The sequence below is a fragment of the Leptidea sinapis genome, chromosome 1 (genome assembly GCF_905404315.1).
Source record: "Leptidea sinapis chromosome 1, ilLepSina1.1, whole genome shotgun sequence".
Classification (NCBI taxonomy): domain Eukaryota; kingdom Metazoa; phylum Arthropoda; class Insecta; order Lepidoptera; family Pieridae; genus Leptidea; species Leptidea sinapis.
This window is the reverse complement of record NC_066265.1, coordinates 28,962,209-28,981,808: the sequence shown is the minus strand read 5'-3', so window position 1 is coordinate 28,981,808 and position 19,600 is coordinate 28,962,209. Positions and strand designations below refer to the sequence as shown.

Sequence of the window (19,600 nt, the reverse complement as noted above, 5' to 3'; positions counted from 1 at the left end):
GTTGTTTTGAAATATTATTCACAAATTCCTATAAAACAGTATATTTTTTATTATCTACAGAACAACGTCTGTCGGGTCAGCAAGTATATCATAAAAATTCCATCCAATCAAAAGCTATGATAATAATAACTAGAGGCATGAAAACAAGTCCTTTGAATGCATTACAAATAAAGTGTTATAAATCCCCCTCATCATTTAAGGTGCCAGTTTTTGCCTGGTCGTCTCTTCTTTCGTGTTTTAAAATTTTGAAGTAGCCTTTTGATAACTACATTACATAAGTACTCCCACTGATCTCATTGAATGATCAAATTATTGGAATAACAAAAACTCCCTTGCTAAGTAAGAAGTTATTGGAACGAAGTTCCTTACGGCAGGCTTGGAGGGGATAGGGATTTTGCTGCGCGACCGAACTGAAAAAAATGTGATAGTGAAACCGTAAGAAAAAATCCGTGGAAAATACACAGTCGCATACAGAAGCGAGTAGTGTATAATACCTAATTGAGCACGATTTTTTTTACAATTTGTATCGATTCTACATTAGCCGAAGGAACTTCGTTCCTACCTGGTGTCCCACGACACCACATCATTTTTTTTGAGATATAAATCGATTCACTACCCGACACATCGATCTCCAAAGCTTGATTTATTTAACTGTAAATATAAAGTCTCAACTACCATTCCGACTGTTCATTGTATTGGAAATATTGAAAAATATAATACCAATAAATTTAATTCTTTTGGCATCACATTTATACCCTTGCACCAAAACACAAGCCAGAAGATTTTGTAGGAGTAGGAGTTTATCATGAACAATAATATAATATTGTCAAAAAAAATGCCCATCTCATACGTCGATTTTTATCGCTGAATGTCTTGGCATTGCCAAACCTTTAGAACATGTTTTACTTTGCAAACTAAATAATTGTATTGTTTTAAGTGACTCCACGAGTGCTTTACAGGCTCTTTTGCGATTTCTCTTCAAATGAGTATCCTTTTTGAAGTAAAACATCTTTGCAATAAAGTGGCACTTCCTTTTAGATTGTTTAATATCCCTCCGTGTCGCTTTCCGTACATCTAAAACCCTTGTGATTTCTGTTGATCCTATATTATACAGTATAATAATAATAATAAATTTGTTTATTTCTTTAACAAAATGTACTTAAGAACTAAGGGCAGGTGTTTAACGTTAAGCTTATCGCCTGTGTTGGGAGTATACTTTCTAAATATATTTATACTGATAGTATTAAATTGTAAATACTGTATAGTAATTTATAAAAAATTTCATGTAATTTTTTGTATGTATTTATTTACGTAAATTTACCTTATCCATATTAAATTTGTCATGTTGTACATCATTGAACGCGATTCGTTTCCCTACCTTGGAATAAATAAAAACACTTCGAAGTAGAACATGCAAGATAACTTCCAATGTGAATTATTATAATGAAACAAGACTCGAAGCTGGCGGATGCATGCTATATGCGAGCCAAAATCTCCAAAAGAAGTAGAAATAAAAAAAGGCACAGGCAATTTGTCAACGTCAATAAAAATTGGCGCGAAGTGTCATAAAATAAGGCAATTAAATAGATACCTTTATTTAATTTATATTGATAAATTTTTAAATTTTGAGACTTTTAAAATGTGTTTTTCAATAATAGTAGTTATTAGTGTATACAAATATTAACATGCAAACTTTTTTTTAATCTTTAACTTTTTACGCTGTTTACAAAATACCTTAGACATAAAATGCCTGAAGTTATGATATCTGGTATACCTGTAAGTTTTCCTTTTGAACCTTATAATGTACAAAAGGACTATATGGCCAAAGTCATAGAGAGTCTTCAAAATAACACCAATGCTCTCTTAGAATCACCGACTGGAACGGGTAAAACGTTAAGTTTATTATGTTCTTCAATTGCATGGCTTTTAGTCAAAAAAGCTCAGTTGCAAATGAATGCACAACTGGGTAATTTTGGTGAGCACAGTGGTATGGCCACTATGAAAGAAAATCTTAAAACTAGTGCAGGTAAAGGTAAAGACAACACATCATGGGGAATGCCAAAAATTATTTATTCCTCACGGACTCATTCACAGCTCTCTCAAGCTATGCAAGAATTAAAAAGATCTAGTTATAAACATGTCAAAGTTGCTGTATTGGGGTCTAGAGATCAAATGTGTATCCATCCAGAGGTGTCCAAAGAATCAAACAATATGAATAAGGTTCATATGTGTCAGTTGAAAGTAAAGTCTAGAACATGCCATTTCTATAACAACATTGAGTCTAAAAAAGAGGACCGCTCTGTAAGAGGGGATGATATTTTGGACATTGAAGATTTAGTTACTGTTGGTAAGAAATTAAAATGTTGTCCATACTATTTATCAAAAGAATTAAAGCAGGACGCTGATATAATTTTCATGCCATATAATTATATATTAGATCCAAAGTCCAGAAAAGCAAATGGGGTTGAGTTAATGAATAATGTTGTGATACTGGATGAAGCACATAATGTAGAGAAAATGTGTGAAGAGTCTGCTTCATTGCAACTCAGAACAACTGATGTGGCTCTGTGTATTGATGAGATAACACATGTAATGAGATCATTCAGTGACAATACTGAAGAAAACTTAGACATTACTATGGATACTAATCAACCTAAAGATTTTTCATGTGATGACTTATGTGTGTTGAAGGAAATGATGCTTGAATTAGAAAAGGCTATAGATACCATTGAGGTTGCATCTGAAGGATCAACTTTTCCTGGAGGTTTTATATTTGAACTGCTAGCCAAAGCTGAGATTAGAGACCATAATCAACTATCAGTCATCACTTTAATAGATAATCTTATCCAATACCTCTCAACAGCTAGTGCATCCCCATTCCAACGGAAAGGTGTGGGATTACAAAAGATTGTAGATTTATTAAATGTGGTATTTAGCGGAACAACTCATTCATATAAAGAGAGAGTTAAGATGTGCTATAAAGTTCACATTCATATAGAGGATAAGAAAAATAGTAAAAAGTCAGATGGTTGGGGATCTTTGAAGACAGCCACATCAAAGACAGCTGAAAGGGTTCTTAGTTACTGGTGTTTTAGCCCTGGTTTTGGTATGAAACAATTGGTAGACCAAAATGTTAGAACTATTATTTTAACCAGTGGTACATTATCCCCTTTAAAGCCATTAAAGTCTGAATTGGGTATTCCAATTGGTGTGCAGTTAGAAAACCCACATATTGTTAAGTCTACTCAAATATGTGTCAAAATTATTGGGCAAGGCCCAGATGGTGTTCCACTTAATTCAAATTATCAAAATAGAGATAATCCAAAATATATTACTTCCTTGGGCAGGACCATTCTCAGTTTTTCTCGTGTTGTGCCTGATGGCTTGCTGGTATTCTTTCCCTCATATCCAATCATGACAAAGTGTCAAGAAATGTGGCAAGCGGAGGGTATATGGTCAAACATAGGCAATATAAAGCCAATATTTGTAGAGCCACAGCGTAAAGATACATTTAATTCAATAATCAATGACTTCTATAGTAAAATAAGAGATCCAAGCACTAGAGGAGCTTGTTTTATGGCTGTTTGTAGAGGAAAGGTATCTGAGGGCTTAGATTTTGCTGACACAAATGGAAGAGCTGTTATAATTACTGGATTACCCTTTCCGCCTCTTAAAGATCCCAGAATAATATTAAAGAAAAAGTATTTAGAAGAATTGAGAGAGAAGGATAAGGATTTTTTATCAGGTGACGAGTGGTATTCACTGGAAGCTACAAGGGCAGTAAATCAGGCCATTGGCAGAGTTATACGGCATCAGAATGATTATGGGGCTATTTTACTTTGTGATTCCAGATTCAATAGCCCTAAATTAAAAAATCAATTGTCAGCTTGGTTGAGGGATTATATAAGCGTGTCTAATAAATTTGGTGAAACTGTAAGTGAAATTTGTAGGTTTTTCAAAAATGCAGAGAGTACACTTCCATCACCTAAATTAAAGCCTGCATTACCTCATGAATCAAATACAACATATAGAGATGACAAATATAATTCAAGTGCATCATTTTCTCAAGTAAATATCCGAACTATTTCAAAACAAATCACCAGTAAACAGTCTGTTAGCCAATATCCAAACTCTAATGAAGTCTACGCTGACTTTTCAATGGATTTTTATAAGAATGCACAATCATCTACTTATTTAAATGAATTTAAACCCAAAGAAGTTAAAGATTTATTCAGTGCTCTCGATTGTAGCACAGAACCTTCACAAGAATCACATTCCATTGTTACAACACAGAAGAGAAGTGCTGAGGAACCTCAGGTTTCATTAACTAAGAAAAAAAAGCTAAAAATTAAATCTTTTGGATTTGAGGAGAACCTCCATTGTTCTGATGTGGTTACTAAAGCAGCTCCAGACTCTCTTGTAGACTTTGTCAAAGAGATAAAATCTCTACTTTCTCCAGAACAGTACAAAAATTTCCAACTCTCAATATCAGCATATAAAAAAGATGGTGACTATGCCATATTTGTAAACAACTTAGTAACCCTGTTAGAAAACAGGAAGCTTTTTTATTTATTCAAAGGTATGAAAAGATTTTTGAAAGAAAATCACAAGAAACAATTTCAGGAATATTGTGAAAAATCTCAATATCAAAGCTGACATTAATTGTCTATGTAACCAAAATTTTAAATAATAGTATAATTTTAGGATAATTATAAAGGCATTGAATTTTAAATTATGTAATTATGACTAATTTGATTTTAATATTTTTATTTATTGTTAGAATATGAAATAAAAACTATAAAATAAAATGAGAAATATGTTGCAATTATTTATTGACCTTATGCTATGTTACAAAGCTGTCTATTGCAGAATATAACTAATCTTACACTTGCATCTATGCATAGGATAACATTAATATAATGCAGATTGCTAATAAGCTTGCTAAGGTTAAAATACATTTTTTGGGGATTCATTTATCTTATTAGCTATAACAACAGAGTTAATTCTCAACATGGTTTGTTCATTTCTTTGAAAATTTATTCTCATATATTGCTTTCTTCTTTTCTTTTTAAAATGAGTCTTTGTGTGTGAGAGTCCTTTAGAAATTACTGTAGCTGTAACTGTAACAAGACCCGGTTGAACTAGTGGTCTTCCAATCAATGAGAAATCTTTAGTCGCTGCTAGCATAACCTTGTCTAATGTTATATTATCTCCTATGTTTGGTGGCCAGTATCCTTCTACTACTAACAAATCTCCATCCGTAACTCGCCACTGTTTGCCCAATAAATGAACTATAGCAAAATTTCGAGACGATCTTTCTTCAATTAATTTGTTACATGTTGATATCACATCTTTTGTAGTTTCTGATATGCAGTGGTTTTGTGTTGCAAATCTAGAAAACAGTCCGAATCCACCTGAAATGAAAGAGTATTACAATAATGTAATATATTATGATAAACAAAATTTAAGCCTTTAGTCCACCTACATACCGTGTCCGCTACTAAATATACTAGCAAGCCTCTGAAGGCCAGTTCTTATTAATGCCATTTTAAGTGAGTTGCTCCGCTTGACAATAGGTAACACAACATTTCCAATTTACAGAAAATATAGTTTATAAACACTTTTATTATCAAGTCACTAAAATAAAATTATAGTAGGTTAGAGGTACCACTACCTATCTCATATGAAATGTCACTTGTCAGTTGACAGTTGACACTAATAAATTAGGTATTATCAATTACTGTCTAATGTCTTGTCAGAGATAATTGAATACTTTTTTTTATTTTTATATACGCTCTATTGGAGATATTGGCTTGCACATTCCGTGCATCCGCCAGTTTCAAGTTTCCTATTAATAGTTAATTAATTAGTTTATTTTTCCTATTATTTTTTATTTTAAATTGGAAGTTGTCTTGCATGTTCCAATTATTATAAGTTATTGACGTTGAAAAATTGCCTGAGCCTTTTTATTTCCACTCCTTTTTGGAGATATTAGCTCGCACATTCCATGCATCCGCCAGCTACAAGTCTTCTTTCATTATAATAATTCACATTGGAAGTTTTCTTGCATGTTCTACTTCGAAGTGTTTTTATTTATTCCAAGGTAGGAAAACGGATCGCGTTAAAAGATGAACAACACGAGAATTTTGATATGGATGCTGATCAGACTTATCATCTCTTAAGCAAGAAAATCTGAGGATTTTAAAAAGAGAGCCTGGCTGAAGCCCAGTCTCCAAGAGTGCAAATAAACAGTTACATTAGCAGTGGGAGGCAGGATGCCGGCTAGAACATGGGTAACACAGCGGCGCCTATTTCTGCCGTAAAGTAGTAATGTGTAAGCATTATTATATTTGGTCTGAAGGGCGCCGTAGCTAGTGGAATTACTGGGCAAATGAGACTTAACATCTTATGTCTCAAGGTGACGAGCGCAATATTGTGGTGCCGCTCAGAATGGAAATTTTGGGTTGGAATGGAAATGCGCAGGGTGGGGAGGGTAAGCCGCATCGTTACGTAACGCTATATTCCGTCAGAAAAAAATCAAATGAAACAATTTTTAACCGATAAAATTTAATGGCTTTAAAATGGTTTAAAAAAACTTTTTTCAAATTGTTCCGTAATATTTTTTTGTGCATGTGCAAGTGTATTTGTTTATTTATTAAGTGCTACTTTTGTAATAAATAAAAAATTAAAGTTTTCAGCAAATTCTGTACGTGGAACTGTATGGTTGGCATTCCATGTCACCTACAGTTCACAAGATTCTGATGCATGGCGCTCAAGTAATATCAAGTCACATTGTACCTATCGGACAGCTATCAGAGGAGGCTACTGAAGCCCGGAACAAACATTTCCGTAAATATTGCGTAGACTTTGCAAGAAAATTTTCTAGAGTGGACTGCAACACAGATATTTTAAATAGGTTGTTGCTGACATCTGATCCCTTCATCAGCTGCAACAGAATAAAACGGAGGAAGAAAAGCAAGTCTTTTTCCCAGGAAGCTATTAGTATGCTTCTCACGAAAACACTGAATTGTGACAGTTCCGACGACGAAGATTATGAGGACCAAATCACCTGTGAACTCGGAGACAGTAATTCTGATTGATTCGGTCTCCTTATATTATTATCATCTTGAAAACAAATCCTGTTTTAAGAGTAAATACTCCCTTAGATTTGTAATTCTTTTTCCTTATAAATAAATGCTTAATTATGATGAATTATTGACTTTTATTTCATAAAATAGTAAAATAAAATATAAAATAATTTTGTCCGATTTTTATGTGTAATACTCCTATGTGGCGACGGCAAGTCTTCCTGGGCTGCCTTCAAGCTACAATTGGAGACGGTCAGAAGAGCCTGCGGTTGGAGTGACCAAGAAGCGCACTCTGGCCTCACATTAGCTCTCCGTGACAATTCACTCTCCGTATTGGAAGCAGGAAGTGACCTACACAGACCTTCTTGACGCGTTGGAGGCACGTTATGGCGATAAACACCTTGAGCATGTGTATCGGGCGCAACTAAAGGATCGCAGTCAAAGGGCCAACGAAACTGCAGCAGTGGTCCGTGGAAGCTGAGAAGCTAGTGCGTAAAGCATATCAGTCGTCGCCAGCTGCAATAGAAGAAATGTTGCTCCAAGTGTTTATCGATGGAATACGGGACGCCGAAGTAAGAGCAGCCGTACGATCGAGTCATCATACTAGCTTGAAGGAAGCGGTGGCACATGCGTTGGAAGTGGAAGCGGTTCGCCACGATTCTCGGGCGTTGAGACTCCGCAAAATTGTACCAGCAGATGCCAGCCGAAGGCAAGCATATAACCCAGTATGTTATGGGTGTGGGGAACGAGGACACATCAGGAGCACTTGCCCCAGACGTGAGCGCATAACGCAAGATAGAGAGGATGCGACAATCTCAACGTCACCGCTGGAGCAACAGGAAAAGGCCAGAGCAGTGGGGTGGGCGCTGGCCGGTAGAAGCAAAGCCCCAAGGATCTTCGTGAAGCAAACATATGACGGAAACACTTTGGTTATAGAAGGAATGATAAATGGAAAATCTTGCCGTTTCACTTTGGATACGGGAGCTTCACGTACAGTCGTTAGCCAAAGAAGACTAGAGAGCATCAGAAGGCGACATATGCGAGAAAATGTAAGCTTAACACTGACAACAGCTACAGGCCAGCGCATACCAGTCCAGGGAGAGAAGGTCGTGGCCATGAAACTCGGGGATACGTTGTACGGGCAAAAAGTGGTAATCGCGGATATCACAGATGACTGCATCATTGGGTTGGATTTTCTCCGAAATCATCAGTGTACCATTGACATAAAACATGGTGTATTGAAGCATGGAGGTGAAGAAATTCCAATAAAAGGCTTTAATCCTTTAAACCTTAAATCCGAGATCGCAGATCCTAGTCCCGGTAGTGCTGCCAAGGGATGACAGAGGAAGACCGTAGCTGCAAGCCAGGATGTGAACATACAGAAGCTTCTGGAAGCTGCTTCTGCTGCTAAGGACAATCTTACCAAGCTACAGTTAATAAAAGCGAGAAATTTCCTGCTACGCTACGCCGGGATGTTCTCGAAGAACGACGGGGACATCGGAAGAACTGCTTTGGTGAAACACAAGATCGACACAGGAGACACTGTTCCGAATCGGCAAAGACCAATACGTATTCCGTTTGCACGCGAACAAGAAGTGGAGAACATGATTCAGGATATCAAAGAAAATGGTGTGATAGAACCGTCATCGAGTCCATGGTGTTCTCCAGTGGTTCTGGTGAAGAAAAAGGATGGATCAACTAGATTTTGTGTGGACTATCGGCGTTTGAACGATGTAACTAAGAAAGACAGTTATCCATTGCCAAGAATCGATGACACCTTAGATTCACTTTGTGGCATGACGTGGTTCTCTACTCTGGATTTGAAGAGTGGCTACTGGCAAGTTGATCTGGAGCCTAGAGACAAGGAGAAGACGGCTTTTTCAACCGGAAAAGGGTTATGGCAGTTCAAAACAATGCCCTTCGGATTATGCAACGCACCAGCTACTTTCGAAAGGTTGATGGAGCATGTGCTGGCAGGTATGTTGGGAGAAACCTGCCTTGTCTACTTGGATGACATAATCATTATGGGACGAAGTTTTGAAGATCATCTTAAGAAGCTCGAAAAAGTCTTCACAAAACTGCAGGGTGCCAACTTGAAGTTGAGTCCAAAGAAATGTTCCTTCTTTCAACGTCAGGTGAATTACTTGGGGCACGTTATCTCGGAGCAAGGCGTTGCGACGGATCCTACCAAGATAAGTGCTGTCAAGGACTGGCCGACGCCGACAGAAAGACATATGTGAGAGCATTTCTAGGACTATGCTCTTATTATCGACGCTTTGTGAAAGGGTTTTCCGATGTTGCTAAGCCCTTACATCGACTGACGGAGGAGAAAAGAGCCTTTTCCTGGGATGAAGAATGCGAACAAGCTTTTTTAGAGTTGAAAAAAAGACTATGTGAATCACCTATCCTCGGATATCCTGACACAGAAGGAAGATTCATAGTGAATGCTGATGCTAGCAACACCGTAATTGGCGGAGTACTATCTCAGGAGAGAGGAGATCAAGAAGTTGTAATTGCATACTTTAGCAAATCTTTATCGAAGCCGGAGAGAAACTACTGTGTAACTCGTAGGGAGTTACTCGCCGTGGTGAAGACATTACAACATTTCAAAAAGTACTTGTTGGGTCGCAAATTCCTCGTAAGGACTGATCATGCCGCCTTGAAGTGGTTACTAGAATTCAAGAATCCGGAAGGACAAGTGGCTAGATGGATTGAGCAACTTCAAGAGTATGACTTTGAAATCGAGCAACGAGGAGGAAAATGTCATGGAAATGCAGATGCTTTATCTAGAAGACCTTGTCCGATGGAATGCAAACATTGCATTCGTCAGGAGGAGAAAGAGAATTTTATGATCCGGCTGATCAGAACAGATTCGATCGACGAGAACTGGAGCAACGATGCAATGAGGAGAGCTCAGGAAAATGATAAGGATCTTCAACCACTTTTACATTGGCTATCAAGTGGATCACTTAAACCAAAATGGTCTGAAGTGGCTAGATACAGTACGGCTACCAAGAGTCTCTGGGCACAATGGAACAGTTTGGTGATGCATGACGGGTTGCTCTGCCGGAAATGGTAAAACCCGGAAGGAAAGGATTGCCATCTGCAACTGGTCGTTCCCAGGGAGAAGGTGAACGAGATCCTGAGAGCTTATCACGATGGTTCTTTAGGTGGACATTTGGGAATAAGAAGAAGTCTCACAAAAATTAAAGAACGATCTTACTGGTTGCATTGCCGTGATGATGTGGAAGACTGGTGCCGAAAATGCAAGAGTTGTGCAGCTGTCGAAGGACCTCAGACCCGGAGCAGAAGAGCTATGAATTTGTACAATGTTGGGGCTCCATGGGAAAGAGTAACATTGGATATGGCCGGACAGTTCCCAGTCACCAAATGTGGAAACCGTTGCATAATGGTGGTGATGGATTATTTTACGAAGTGGCCGGAAGCATTTGCTCTACCGAATCAAGAAGCAGTCACCGTTGCGACGAAGCTGGTGAATGAAGTTTACTGCAAATTTGGTGTGCCTTTGGAGATGCACAGTGATCAAGGGCGGAACTTCCAGTCACAAGTATTTCAAGAAGTTTGTAAGATCTTGGGAATCCATAAAACCAGATCTTCGCCATATCATCCACAGTCGGACGGGATGGTGGAGAGGTTTAACAAAACATTGGAGCGGCACCTGGTAAAAGTAGTGGACAGTCATCAGGGTAACTGGGATGAGCACATTCCACTGTTTCTCATGTCCTATAGAGCCGCAATACACTAGATGACTACGGTGACTCCTGCGTACGCCAATTTTGGAAGGGGATTGAGATTTCCAGCTGGTTTACTCTCAGGTTGTCCACCGGATACTCCGAAAAGTATAACAGAATATGTGGATGAGTTACGGAATAAGATGATTGACATCTACGAGGAAAGAAGAAGTAGAAGAACTGGGCTTAAGGCAAGTGAACGGATGAAGACGCGCTACGATCGAAGAGCTAATGTTCTTAGTTTTGAAGAAGGAACCCTGATTTGGTTACACAATCCCATAAGGCGAAAGGGGAAGTCTCCGAAGCTTCAGCCAAGTTGGGAGGGACCATACAAAGTAATCACAAGAATAAAATTTATTCTTACATAGATTACATCATTTAATGATGTGGCGCTCAGAATCCAGCGTACCCCTCGCAGTCCCCCGAAAATCGTACATGTCGATCGGGTGGCTAAGTACTACGGAAGCAACGATGATCGGGACGATCATGTTTTGGGAGGGGGCAATGTCGCGTAGCAACGCTTCGACGTATATGACGAGAGTTGTCAAACGTCATATCGTGCAGCAACGTACATGACTAGAGTTGTCAAACTTCAAGACATTGATAATTTCAACAGCTCCGTCAGCAATACTCGTAGCTTTGGCGTAAAAGTGTTTACTTAAGTTTAAGTTTAGTAATTTTCTAGTAAGTTCAGGATCAAATCGAACAGAAAAAACGGGATGGAAAATGTTTAAGCAGGATAAAAATAGTTCAAAGAATTTTCTAGTACAATTTAAATTTAAAAATGGAATGGGAGAATCTTTTTGAAAATGGAACAGATCCGGGGTATATAAGCCGTTCTAAGCGTGGCCTACAGCAGTTCTGGTTCTGACTCGAAAGTGTAAAGAAGAAGAAGAATAAAAGAAGAAGTAGTAAAAAGTGGAAGTGTTCCAAGAAGAAGAAGATAGAAGAGACTTAGTGTTCGGTGCGGTGTGACGCGTTGAAGGTACCGCCGCCCACAAGAGGAACAGTGGCAGACAGGCGAAGTGCAAGTTCAGAAAAAGTGAACGCAAATAAAGACTCGTTCCTATAAGCGGAGTATTATTTCCAATCCCTGACCCACTCTCGTGTCAATATATTAATATTATATTTTTACTAGCAGTAATCAAAAGCTCAATCCTTCAGTTAGGATAATCAAATCAAAATCACTTTGTTCATGCAGGTCAAGGAAATGACTTTTCTTTTTATATCCACCGCTTTTGAGGGTTGAGCTTTAATAAGAAGAAGTGGCAAGAAACTCGTTGTGACAATCACTCACTCACAAATCATTTCAGTTACAATATATGTAAAGTGATGCAGCAATAATACTCAAACTACAAATACTCAAAAAAATGTAAATTAATACGTAAAAACAAGATTTATTGAGTACCTACAGTCACGGCCGACTACTACTGTATCAACAATAATAGTAGGCCATGGTACAGTAGATGCATCAATCCACACACACCGTAAATAAATAAAGGTATTTAGCGAGCTTTTTATTAGCAATTATAAAAAATATAATTTTTAATTTTCAAACCATGAAGCAGAGTTTCCCGCTACAGGATCATCTTGCCACCGCAAGTAGCGCCCGTTCACGAGCAAGACGCGTGTGCCAGCCATCGCCTCCCTCGACCATATTTTAGGGAAGGGAACGACCCGTCCCACGTCGCCGCCACAAGCAGTGACATTTAAGCGAGCATGATGAAAACTGTCACAAGAACTCAACCAAATAACAAAAAACAAGAATGTTCATCTATAATATATTCAACAACACTCACTAAACACCTCATCTTACAATTTGACCATTTTGCTTATAGTATAATTATTCATAATTATAAATACTATATTTAATTAAGGGTAATTAAATCTCAAATCTTTTAGAGCAATTCATACCCAAGCTTTCTTATTATCTAAACAATCCTTTAAATTGTAATACGATATTTCCATAAGTTTATGTTTAATATAGGCTTTGATTGGTTAGGATTATAAAAATGGAAACTTTAATTTGTTTTTAACGCTCATTCTATGGACAAGATCTATTAATAGCAAAATACCTGGGCAATAGCAACAAGTAACATTCTCTTCTTCTTATTTACAGGTATCACCAGTATGTTCGTAACTGCATTTGTATCATTTAGATGTTGATCAGCATTGAAATTTTGTATCCCCAAATCGACAACGATTTATATATTTGAATTTGAGGTGGCTCAAGTATTATCTATCTACTCGTATTCCTTATCGTTATCTTTCCAGTTGATTTTCTTAAACACCATATCAGGAACTGCTGAGGATACTTTGGGGGAAAGTGAATCATCCTGTATGACTACTTTCTTTATTGGAAGTTTTGCTCCATCTCTCTTCAGCCGTGTCTTGGTTGAACTATGCAAATATAAACTATATTATAGAACCACAATATATTCAGTGTCTCTGTCTTGTCTCTACCAGTGCCTTCCAGTTGCGTTGTATTCCAATGAGTCGAAGGCTTTGGTAAAGTCTATAAAGCAAACATACACAGTCCTTCCATATTCATTGCTTTTCTCTATAAGTTGCGTCACCACGTGAATGTGATCAATTGTTGAGAAGTTTTTCAAAATTGTGCTTGTTCACGTGGTTGGTTCTCATCTAAGATTTTTGTAAGCTTGTTCAGTATGTTTTTTAGAAAACTTTATAGACATGATCTTATAGACTAAAAGGCAGTTGCTCAAGGTAGTTCTATCACCTTCCTTAAGTATTAAAGTTGTTGTAGATTTGGACCACTGAGTGGAAGTACTTAATTCTTTTTAGTGACTATATTGTTGAACATGGTTTGTAACGGTCTCATTAGAGGCTAATTTATAGGTTCATTAGTTATATTTTTGAGTTTTGATGACTGTAGACGCCGCGTTCGGTCTTAACCAATATGCACTGATTATGTTTAGATGTTGATTGAGTAAAATAGAATTACTCGTAAATTAATGTTGTAGCCACTTTTATTATATCCAGTGGTGTTTGATGGTCGAAGTTCATTGTAAGCCTTTTTGACCGATTTAGTTGTACTTAAGTATTTTTCAAAAGTACATTTTCAATGCGATTTTGTAATATATGAAATTTGAACTTGATACTGAACTGATTTAAATCAAACTTTACATGCTGTGTTCTGTTTGGTGCAACTTGAGATATAGGATAGTTTTTATTTCGATTCATGACCCTTAAATGTTTTTAATTTCAAATTGTATACCGTGTCTGTCGTATTAATTAAATTTATATATTAAGTATATCGTATAAAAATAATAAAAACTTCCCAATTTTTTTTTCTGAATTTTAAATCAGTATGAGTGCTCACGGTCGAGCAGTCAAAGTCAAAGTCAAATAAACTTTATTCAATTAGGCTTAAGGACGCGTTCTCAAAACAGAGAGGTATCGAATCGCACAACTACACTGACACCGCTCGAACACATAGACGTCCTTAAAGTTGATTGCTTGAATAAAATGAATTTGAAACTTAAGCAAGTTTGAATTTTTTTCATATATGACTTTCATGCTTTTTTAATACCTACGTACTTTGTGTGTTGTCTGATGCTTTGGACATAGATTCCCCCCTAAGGACACCTCACCTAAAAGTGGAGATGAAAAAAATATTGGAGACGTACCTTGTGAGGTATCCTTGGATAGGTCTTTGAAAGTGAGATTCAGGTGTGATATATGACTTTTCATTTGGGGGTTTGTTTTGTAAATAATGCGGGATAAAGGAAGATATACGTTACATTTATGTAATAGCATATACCTTATTATTACAATATCTACTGAAATAACTCTAGGTGAAATAGTAGGGTGGTAATAATTGATTAGGGGGGTAGTAGAGCTTCTTGTGGTTAAAAAGGGGAGTAAATTTTTTTTCGCATGTAGGGTATCATTAGTCTTAGGATCTTTTAAAATTAAATTCAGTTTTTTTAATGATGGGTAACGGGTTCTGTTTTGTAAATATTGTGGGTTGAAAAGTCGAAAGTTAAGTCTTGTGATGAAGTTGTGTGATGGACGTGGCTTCCCCCCTGAGGACACCTCCCCTAACATTAAAGTAGGGATAACAAAAATATTGGTTGACCTACCTTTGCAGGTATCGTTGGATAGCAAAATTAGTGTAAAATTATACAATTAATAAGTGATACTTTGTTGGATATAATTAACTTTAATTTTTTTTCTAAGGTATAGTTGCAACTCTCAGGTTATATGGGAATGTAAAATTAATTTAGCAGGATGGTTAGAGAGGTCTTTTAAAATAAAATTTAAGTTTATGAATGAATTCTAATTTTGACGCTGTAAATGACACCCATGAAGAGAAATTGGTAAATTTCATAGACGCCATCTTGGATTTCGATTTTGACTCGATATTCGTTATTGTTGACCCCGACAACCATGAAAATTACACCCATGAAGAAACGTTGATAATTTCATAGGCGCCAGGCGGATTACAATTTAGACATTTTTTTTTATGAGAGGGGGCAAACGGGCAAGAGGCTCACGGGATGGGGAGAGGTGAGGCAACCGCCCATGGACATCCGCAACAACAGGTGTGTCAAGAAATGCGTTGCCGGCCTTTAAGGTGGGAGTATGCTTTTTTCTTGAAGGTCCCTAAGTCGTATCTGTTCGGGAAGACCGCTGCCGGTACTTGATTCCACAAAGTGGCTGTGCGAGGCAAGAAATTTCGAGAAAACGCGCGGTTGTGGAATGCGGAATCACGTCTACGTGATGCGGATGGTACTTTGCACGTAATGTCCGATGGTGGAATTCAGCCGCTGGAATCAACCCGAACAGCTCCTCTGAGCACTCCCCGTGATAAATGCGGTAGAAGATGCAGAGAGAACCAACATCTCTACGCAATGCTAGAGAATCAAGCCGATCGGAGATGACTTGATCGTCGATGATTCGAGCCGCTCTTCGTTGTATGTGGTCAAATGGAAGAAGCTGGTACTGGGGAGCACCCGCCCAGGTGTGAGAACAGTACTCCATGTGAGGCCGAATTTGCGCCTTATAAAGTTGCAGGCGGTGGCTTTTAGTGAAGTACTGTCTCGCCTTACTGAGTACACCAAATTTTTTTGAGGCCAGCTTGGCCTTCTCTTCCAAGTGACCACGGAACTGAACGTCGCTCGATATATCGACGCCAAGTATGCCAATACAGGCTGTGGCAGTTAGAGGAGTGATGGGAGACTTTTTAGTGGTGAACGCACAAACTTGTGTCTTCTTGGGGTTGAATTGGACTAAATTATGTCGGCCCCATTCCGACACAATTTTCAGACACAAGTTTGTTCCGGTTCTCGTCGACGCTATCCCGGGACATGTTGGCACGGCCGGTGTAGGAAGCATACCCTGTGCTGTCGTCTGCATAGCAATGAATATTGCTGATTTGCAGCATATCATTGATATGCAGAAGAAACAGCGTAGGGGATAGCACGCAGCCTTGCGGGACACCAGCGTTTATGGGTTTTAAGTCGGAGCATGCACCGTTGATAACAACCTTGATGCTCCGATCAGCCAAAAAGCTAGTGACCCATTTGTACAACTTCTGGGGAAGCCCATAGGATGGCAGTTTCGCTATAAGCGCTTTATGCCACACCCGATCGAAGGCCTTCACTATGTCCAAACTCACCGCCAACGCCTCTTCCTTCGACTCAATCGCTTGCGCCCATTTATGGGTGAGGTATGCAAGAAGATCACCAGCTGAGCGACCCTGACGGAAACCGTACTGACAGTCGCTGATCAGCTGGTGCCCCTCTAGGTATCCCAAGAGAGGCGGTTGATGATCGACTCCATTACTTTGGAGAAAATGGAGGTAATGGCAATAGGGCGGTAGTTGGACGGATCTGAGCGTACACTTTTCTTAGGGATCGGGTGCACTAAAGCCGCCTTCCATAATTTCGGGACTACGCCTGATGAGTAGGAGAGCCGGAAAAGACGGGTAAGGACCGGCTCCAGTTCCGGAGCACATGTCCGCAGCACTATCGGCGGAATGCCATCGGGCCCGCTCGATTTGTGAATGTCCAAGGTGAGAAGCGCCTTAAGCACGGCACTATGCCGGATTTTTACCTCCGGCATATATGAATTGCACCGCGGAATATGCAGTGGTGGTGCACCTTGGTCATCCAGAGTCGAGTTGGATGCGAAGAGGGAGCCCAGGAGATCAGCTTTCTCTTTCGCGTCATGGGCCAGCGAGTCATCATCCCTGTGCAGTGGCGGAATGGCTGGCTGGCAGAAGTTTCCTTGGACAGCCTTGGCGAGCGACCAAAACGCACGAGTTCCCGAGGGAAGGCGTGCAAGTCTCTCGCCAATTCTGCAAATGTGCTTCGACTTCGCGTCAGCAATAACTCTTTTGAAGGACCTGGAGGCATGATTGAAGTATTTTTTAAGTTCGCTGGAATTCAAATCCTTAGATACCACCGCATTGACCCAAGGACCAAATGGCATCTATTTTGCATCGACCTAAAATTACGTAAATCGGATCATAAATCTCAGACTAATCGGTGTACATCCATAAAAAATAACATCCCATATAATTGATAACCTCCTCCCTTTTGAAGTCGGTTAAAAAAATATTTATGTTCGCACAGCGATCTTTGCGAGCACGAACTGCTGCTTACAACCGACACTATTACTTATGACCATAACGTCTTTATGGTCATAAGTAATAGTGTCGGTCTTTTGCTACGCAGTTGAGTAGGCACTTACCTATGTATAATTGGATATATTTTATTTACGCCCTACTATGGATAGGTACTTATGTTTCATTTTTAACCGACTCCAAAAAACGAGGAGGTTCTCAATTCGTCGGTATGTTTTTTTATGTTTGTTACCTCAAAACTTTGGACTGGGTGAACCGATTGTAATTTGGTCCTTTGGATCTGATAATGGCAATCTCAAATTTGCTATACGTATGTGGACGACAAATTTACGAATAACTCAATACCGATCAATACTGCCCTGTACTTTCCCCGGGGCGTAAAAAGAATAGGGGAGTCCCAGGCCCATGGGTGTCGTAAGAGGCGACTAAGGGCTTTTTAGAAGTGGGAGAGTCACGCTGCCGTCTTATGACGTAAGCACAATCGGGCCAGACTCGTCCGGGTTAATTATCACACTCGCACAGAATACCGGCGTGAAGTAGCGGCCTAGTGCCGCTATGTTTCGCATAGGTTTGTGTCGAGGACCGGAGGCCATCCCTTCCACTCCCCCCCCCCCCCCCAACAAAATATGAGAGCGGTCCATAAAAAGATATTACCCCAGGAGGGTACCGGCTCTGCCAGAGCCGGAGAATCCCTCCCCGAGCACTCTCGCTCGGGCTGCCCTTCGTATTCTGGGTGGGCACAGAACCGCGCATGACCGAGGACAAACGAGGCAGTAACACCACGGCTCCACGCTCCACGTGGACTTTTGCAATATCAGGGGAATTCACTCCAATTTAAACGCCGTCCACAACCATCTTGAGACGGCGCAGCCGGCCTTGTGTTTCCTTACGGAGACGCAGATATCTCGACCTAGCGATACGTCATATTTAACGTACCCCGGGTACAAAATTGAGCACAACTTTTTGCCTCATGCCGGGGTATGTGTGGACGTTAGGGAGGGTGGAGGGTAGAGACCTGTCTACTCTCTGGCTCCGCGTAGATTTAGACGACCGCGTCCGTATCTATGCGTGTGTCTACAGGTCCCATAGTGGTAACGCAGAAACCGATCATCTCATGGGCTGCGTTCAAGCGGAAATTGACGACGTGCTTTCAACGGGCACATTGCCGAATGGCTTCACGTATCATCACGTACCACAGACTACGCAGGGCGATCTGTGCATAATTTTGCATTGGTGTATGGTCTGTCCCAATTGGTTGAGTCGCCAACGCGGCTCCCGGATGTGGATAGCCACATGCCGTCCTTATTAGATCTTCTGCTGACTACACATCCCAATAGTTACCAGGTCTTTGTCGACGCCCCTCTCGGAACGTCCGACCATTGCCTGGTCAGGAGTGTAGTGCCTATCCGACGCCAACGTCGCAGACCACCAGCGACCCGCCGCGTTTGGCACTACAAGTCAGCAGATTGGGATAGGATGCGTTCCTTTTTTGCATCCTACCCTTGGGGCAAGGTTTGTTTCCCTTCGGATGATCCTAGTGCCTGCGCCATTGCAGTAGCCGATGTGATACTGCAGGGCATGGATATTTTTATACCAAGCTCTGTAGTACCGATCGGTGACAGATCACAGCCCTGGTTCGATGCGTCAGTTAAAGCAGCATCTGACTGCAAAAAACAGGCGTATCGAACTTGGGTTGCGGCGCTGGGCACAAAGGATCCGAACTGCAAAGTTCTTAAGAGGAAATATAACCGTGCCTCCAGATTTTTTAAGCGGCAAATCGCCCGTGCGAAATCTAAGCACGTCGTCAAAATCGGCGAGCAGCTTTCCAGTTACCCGACCGGAACACGCAAGTTCTGGTCGTTGTCGAAAGCTGCTTTTGGTAACTTCAACCAGCCGTCCATGCCGCCGTTGCACATGAGGAATGACACCCTGGCTCATACGGCAAAAGAGAAAGCCGAGCTCCTGTGAGCTCTTTTCGCCTCCAACTCGACTCTTGACGACAACGGAAAAACACCGCCGACCATCCCGCGGTGTCAGAGCTCTATGCCTGAAGTACAGTTCAGACAGAAAACTGTTAGGCGAGCTCTGTTTTCGTTGGACGTCAGGAAGTCGAGCGGGCCGGATGGCATTTCTCCAATCGTGCTTAG

At 40.0% G+C, this 19,600-nt stretch overlaps 2 protein-coding genes across 2 annotated transcripts; one reads left to right on the top strand and one right to left on the bottom strand.

The window, feature by feature from the left end:
- The first annotated feature begins 1,583 nt into the window (after positions 1–1,583).
- LOC126965601 (regulator of telomere elongation helicase 1 homolog) lies at positions 1,584–4,792 on the top strand. Its single transcript, XM_050809239.1, has one exon. The coding sequence runs from the start codon at positions 1,747–1,749 to the stop codon at positions 4,654–4,656; it is 2,910 nt and encodes a 969-aa protein (XP_050665196.1). The 5' UTR covers positions 1,584–1,746; the 3' UTR covers positions 4,657–4,792.
- A 23-nt stretch (positions 4,793–4,815) lies between these two features.
- On the bottom strand, positions 4,816–5,669 carry LOC126965836 (39S ribosomal protein L21, mitochondrial). The gene is made up of 2 exons (XM_050809596.1): positions 5,490–5,669; positions 4,816–5,414 (listed from the first exon to the last, which is right to left on the bottom strand). Exons 1-2 carry the CDS (start codon positions 5,545–5,547, stop codon positions 4,948–4,950), a joined length of 525 nt encoding a protein of 174 aa, XP_050665553.1. The 5' UTR covers positions 5,548–5,669; the 3' UTR covers positions 4,816–4,947.
- Positions 5,670–19,600: the final 13,931 nt, after the last annotated feature.

What these genes read in the sequence shown, in the direction of transcription:
- LOC126965601 (XM_050809239.1), top strand. Translation starts at nt 1,747, where the DNA reads ATGCCTGAAGTTATGATATCTGGTATACCTGTAAGTTTTCCTTTTGAA.
- LOC126965836 (XM_050809596.1), bottom strand. Translation starts at nt 5,547, where the DNA reads ATGGCATTAATAAGAACTGGCCTTCAGAGGCTTGCTAGTATATTTAGT. An exon ending in TATATTTAGTAGCGGACACG is followed by an intron (nt 5,415 to 5,489) that starts GTATGTAGGTGG and finishes CTTTCATTTCAG; the next exon opens with GTGGATTCGGACTGTTTTCT.